At 30.0% G+C, this 5,955-nt stretch overlaps 2 protein-coding genes across 2 annotated transcripts in view; one reads left to right on the forward strand and one right to left on the reverse strand.

The window, feature by feature from the left end:
• Positions 1–5,949, reverse strand: part of LOC109584260 (uncharacterized) — a 17,622-nt gene extending 11,673 nt beyond the window's left edge. Inside the window, exons 1-3 of the mRNA XM_019999943.1 lie at positions 5,851–5,949; positions 5,747–5,806; positions 5,523–5,617 (exon numbers count right to left, since the gene is read on the reverse strand). Coding sequence (XP_019855502.1) covers positions 5,523–5,617; positions 5,747–5,806; positions 5,851–5,935 — 240 coding nt within the window. The 5' untranslated portion in view covers positions 5,936–5,949. The remainder of the gene's footprint in view (positions 1–5,522; positions 5,618–5,746; positions 5,807–5,850) is intronic.
• LOC100639916 (ras-related protein RHN1-like) lies at positions 223–3,386 on the forward strand. Its single transcript, XM_011407466.2, has 6 exons — positions 223–260; positions 2,009–2,090; positions 2,154–2,225; positions 2,724–2,834; positions 3,147–3,256; positions 3,330–3,386. The coding sequence occupies exons 2-5, from the start codon at positions 2,019–2,021 to the stop codon at positions 3,189–3,191; spliced, it is 300 nt and encodes a 99-aa protein (XP_011405768.2). The 5' UTR covers positions 223–260; positions 2,009–2,018; the 3' UTR covers positions 3,192–3,256; positions 3,330–3,386.
• Positions 5,950–5,955: the final 6 nt, after the last annotated feature.

Genomic DNA, 5,955 nt, shown 5'->3' on the forward strand with positions numbered 1-5,955 from the left:
GAGTTATGGTCGTTTTTTTTAATTAGCCAATTTTCAAAAAATACCCAAGGCTATAGCCCATGGTTTTTTCTAAAAAATGGCTCCGAAATTACCCCAAATTTTTATTACATTTCCTGATACATATTGATGTCCTTATGCTGTGTAGAAAGTTTGAAGTGATTCCGACTGAAATTTTTTGAGTTATGGTCATTTTTAAAAATCGGCCAATTTTCAAAAATTACCCTGTACTATAGCCCATAGAACATAACGACCACTCTAGGGTGAGTGAGTCTCTATTATACTCTAACAATAGCACAATAACCCAATTACTGTATAAATACAATTACTGGTGCTACATATAATCCTATTGCAAGTGATTATGATATCCTGATACAGTAGTAATGGGTGTACATGTACATTGTGGATTTTGATTGAGTGGCTGAGGTCAGTTCAAAGCAACCAGAAGTGTTGTATGACAATTGTTTAATGTAAGAGTACAAGTATAGCAACACGAGTTAAGAGTATTTGAGGATAACAGACCTCAAAGAAAAGTTTTTTTTTCTTGCTATTGTGTGCTACAGCACTTGTGATTACAAAAAAAATTGTGAGCTGACCTTTATAGAGATTGGTCTTGTAGGCTCGTATTTAAAATGCTAATTGACATAAAGTGGTGTTGCTATTACATATTATATGCTCAAGCTAATAGTATGCTTTTTGATTGCTTAGAAAACTCAATTTCTCCTTCGTTTTCAAGCTTTCATTTCGCTTGCATTTTCAATGTATAAATTTAAACTTTTGTTTCTACAACAGGGATAGGTGACTTTTCAGTTTGCAGTCATTATAATACACTATAGTCATTACAATGCAGGCTTTATACATGTGCTATAGTATAATTTTGTATGCCTGATATTCTCCACTGTACAAGTAGAAATACATGTACATTGTACATGTAATTAAGAAGTGTCGTTAGTCAGAATATTAATGTAACTAACTTAAGCCTGAGGATTTGTTTTGAATATACAAATCACTTTATTATTTATTATCATCACAAACTATAGTACATGCCAAATACTCTACAGCCAAATAGTTGTAATTCCAACCAAAATTAGTCAGTGCTCAGTAAAATGTAGTACATGCCATGAACTAGTAGTGGTACGTGTAGAATATTAAAATGTAGTATATGTACTACATTAGTATTATACTATATTGCTGGAAAGTTTTGTGTCGAAAAACTTCTGATTTTTGTTTAGAATGATACCACGAAGTTTAAAACTGTGAATAGGCTGAAAATGTAGAATTAAAATGTAGTACATGCCATGTAGTGGTAGTAGTTGTAGAATATTGGATATTTAATTGAACTGTCTATAGACATTAGAGGTAGTTACTGATTTACACTGTCAGTGTGTCATGCATACATATGTACATGTACATGTACTGTATAGTGGGTACTGACAGTGGGTACTGATACATGTACATGTACATGTATGTACATGTACATGTACGTATGCATGCATATACATGTACATGTACTGTGTTGTGGGTACTGTAAATGTTTAATAGTCCAGCGTTTATTTAAATTCGGCTTCTGTTGTTAAAATATTTTTAATAATTTTTGAGGTACAGTGTAGCTAATGCATGGTAACTTGTATAAATAAATTATTGTATTTATTACATGTACTACTTTTATTAATCTATTGTATACTAAGTGTCATAATAAACCACATGTACCACACCAAAGGAATTATAGCAACACCACAATACAATAATAATAATAATTTAATAGCTCAAAATTTCACTAGTTTAATGTATTTTTCCAAGGGAGTTGTCTATTAAAATATGGCAGTCATTTGAGGTCAGCTTTTAGTCATTTGCTCAATGAAATATGATAACGTGTTAATATGTGGGGGAGTATCATGTCCTGTAGTATAATCTGTTTATGTAGTTTGTTATTTTTTGAGTGTTTAATGTATTTTTATCAGATGTTACATGTACATGTATTTATTAAACATTACATGTATTTATATTCCAGAGCTTCTTTTATGTCGAAAAGTCTAACAGTTGACAACAGCACAATCAAGTTTCAAATATGGGATACAGCTGGACAGGAGAGAGTAAGTCACACAATAAATATATTTTATTTATTATCTTTATTCTTTTTTATCTCTTCTAATTAGTATCGGTCGCTATTACCAATGTATTACAGAAATGCAGCAGCAGCCATTGTTGTGTATGATATAACAAATGAAGTAAGAATAATAATAATTATAATTTTTAATAAAAGTTGGAAAAACGGAGACAAAAGATTACCATATAGGGAGAAATTTTGGAGGAAGTTAATTTAAACTTTAGTGATTGACTAATTTTAATTTGTCAAGTTTGTGGCCCTGTGCCATTGAGCATGTTGCTCAATGGCACAAATTTAATTAATTTTTGCCAAATTTAATTCCCTCCAAGATTTCCCACTATACAGTATATAATGACGTGCAGAATATAGAATAAAAAATAAAATATATAAATAGAATATTTTGTGGCCCAAAATTTTTTGTGGCCCAAAATTTTTTGTGGTTCTGTCTAAAAAATCTGTTTTGTGGCTTTCATTTTTGTGGTTTTCTACTTTTTGACCACAGATTTTATTTTCATGAATTTTGTAAAAAATGCGAAATATTATTTACATTTATTGTTATTATTATTTATTATTATTGTTGTTGTTGTTATTATTATTATGTGCATTGTTGTACATGTAGGGATCATTCACAGTGTTACAGGATTGGATAGCAGAACTACACAGACTAGGTCCACCTAATATTGTATTAGCAATTGCTGGAAATAAATGTGACCTTGAAGATAAAAGAGAAGTATGACTAGTATAATTGTATGTGTACATAAGAGCATTGAAATCTAACAAAAATTTGAGATGATTTTGAAGCCATTTTTCCAAAAACCATAGGCTTATAGTCTTGGGTATTTTTCAAAAATTGGCCGTTTTAAAAAATGGTCATAACTTGAAAAATTGAAGTCGGAATCTGCTCAAACTTTATACACAGCATATAAGGACATCAATATGTATCAAAAAATGTAATAAATCCTTTTCTCTCTCCCTCTCTCTACTACACTCTCCTTTTATCTCCTCTCCTTTCTCTCCCTCCTCCCTTCTCCTCTCCTCTCAGATTCCAGCTGAACAAGGTCAGACTTATATATGCATCAGAAGTTAATGCCATATTTGGAGAGACTAGTGCCCTCACTGCTAGGAATGTTGAGGAAATGTTCATTGAAATAAGTGAGTAGCTACTAATGATGTACTGTAGTATGCACTATTGTAACATAATCTCTCTCTCTCTCTTGTCTCATAGCTCGTAAGTTACCACCAGATTGTTTAACTAGTTTACCAGCTGGTGCCTCTCTCTTAAGACAGACTGATACACCACGTGCTAAGGGAGGATGCTGTGGAGGAGGGGGAGGGGACAAAGGACCATCATAATAGTTCAATTTTAATAAGATAGTAAATTAATGATTATTATTATTATTGTTATTATTATTATTATTATTTTAATAACAACTGACACATGTACTGCTTGCCCAATAAGCTGGTTGTACTATTCTCTTCTATTTTATTTTAATTGTCTTTAATTTCAATAATAATTTATTATTAAAATGGGTGAATGCAATTATTATTATTATTATTATTATTATTATTATTATTATTATTATTATTATTATTATTATTTTGTATTTACTTGTTTTTGTACGTGTTTATCATAAATCACTTCGTTAATTATTTTGTGTTTAAATTAATAATTATTAAATAATTGATGAGTCGGCATTTTCAATAAAAAGCAAAATACAATTGATATTAATAAATAAATATTACTCTATCTTTTATAATATTATAGTCATGGTATTCTGTGCATGTGTCTTTGTCTTTCATACTTAGATAAAGCTTGATATTTTTATTAATTGTTAATGATTGAAGAATTATTAATATTCCATCAGATGATATTGAAGTGTTTCTTACTTCTAATCCAGTTAATGTTGAATTGTTGATGATTAGTTCAGAAAGAGACTGAGCACTAACTGAAGTAATACCAGGATTCTTATAGAAGGTTAAACTTAAAAGTGTGTTATTGTGTGTTTGTAGTACGTTTGTAATATCAGCAACTGCTTTGTCATCAATGGAACAGTTAGTAAGAAATAATTCTAATAATGATTTATTATTAGCCAGTAAGTTACATAAGGATGAGATGCAGTCCTGTGTTAGTTGAGTGTCTTGTATTCTCAAGTATTTCACCTTTTCATTTTGTAATAAAACTGGCAACAGATCACACACAATGTCAGGAGATGATTCCTTGATGACAATGTTCCTATGTTTGTATGTTAATAGAGAAACTACTTCTTGACATTGTATTAAAGATGGAGAGGTCAGTTCAACACCATCATCATACCACCTAATTGCTTTAGGTTTTCCTGAATACATAAACAAATTATAATTAATTACTGTATTATCAAGTATAATTCTCTACTATTATATTTTTAATGGCTGATGCAAGCAACAATTATGTATAGCTGTTATTTATTTGGATTTTATGATGTACAAAAATTTGTATTTTGCCAAAAAATGTCATACGGAAATACTAAATTTTGCTTGCTGAAACATCAAAATTTTGATCTTAAAAATATAGTTTTGCAGATCATGGACAATATCTAATACCCTCAAAATACTCTATAGATTATTAGTACATATAAATATATCTTACCATGTTCTTTTCTAAGTTGATCTAGCAGAACTGAATCTTGTTTAATTAATGATAAAAAGAGACTTGCTCTCTCAACGTTGCTCCTCATCTTAATTTCCTTGATTTTAGGTATGTCAACATTTTCTGTCATTGCATAATGAAATAGTTCAAGTGATTCCAACGTTGACAGTTCACTCTCTTCATCTTTTTTAATATGAGCAATATTAACAAATCCCTCTTGATCAGTATCTAATGATCTTGCTAGCCACCATCCATTAGTACGCTCTTCCTTGATCTCAAGTTTCTCTCCTTTCTTGATTGAAAGCATAGTACTAACCCTTCCCTCCCAGTCTCTAATAGCTACATAAACTGGTCCTTTGGGTGGATCTATTGATTGTGTAGACTGATCCTTTCCTAAAATACCAGTACTAGTCATTATGTTGATATAATGTAATACATACTAAGAGTAATTGAAGTTTCTTTCAGTTTTTGTATATTCATTAATGATATCTTTTCCTGTATCTGTTCTATCTCCTTTTCTCTTTCAATTAATGTTTTCTCTACTCCAATTAATGTTTCTTCTATTCCTAGTCATTAATAACTGATATTAATACAAATCAAATATTTGTCACTAATTTAAGAAACGTTAAAAATAAATTATGTATTATTTAATTGCATGTAAGAAGGGCCAGTATTAGTATTGAGTATATACAATCATCCTCCTACTATAACAAATTAATGTACAAGCAATAATGATACTCTAAACACAGTTGTACTCTATTCTCATTATACAGTATTAAGTATGTCTGTATATATACCTGTTTTGCTTTGAAGAGATGATCGTAAATGATCTATTTCCATTTGCATTGCTTTTGTCATCTTCTTTTTACTCTCTTCCTTCTCAGGCTCTAAATAGTAAAAATTAACCAATTAAATTATTAGCAACAACAATTCAGCTACATGATGTATTTATTCAAAATTCATGCACATGACAATATTCATAGATATCATGTCTCAAAACATGAATCTCATTATACCTGATGATTGTATTGATGACTTATTGCTTTCATCAACTTCTCTACCTTCATATGAGATACCTTTAAATTATCAATAATTATAATTAATAATAATTAGTATATACCTAATGTGTCTATTGTACCCTTCAATTTAGCATTCTCCTCAAGTAAATCATCTCTTTCACTCTCTACCATCTCCAGTTTCTTCATTAGACTCTTCACCTCCTATC

Source organism: Amphimedon queenslandica, unplaced genomic scaffold, assembly GCF_000090795.2.
Source record: "Amphimedon queenslandica unplaced genomic scaffold, v1.1 AMPQUscaffold_13226, whole genome shotgun sequence".
NCBI classification, from domain to species: Eukaryota; Metazoa; Porifera; class Demospongiae; order Haplosclerida; family Niphatidae; genus Amphimedon; species Amphimedon queenslandica.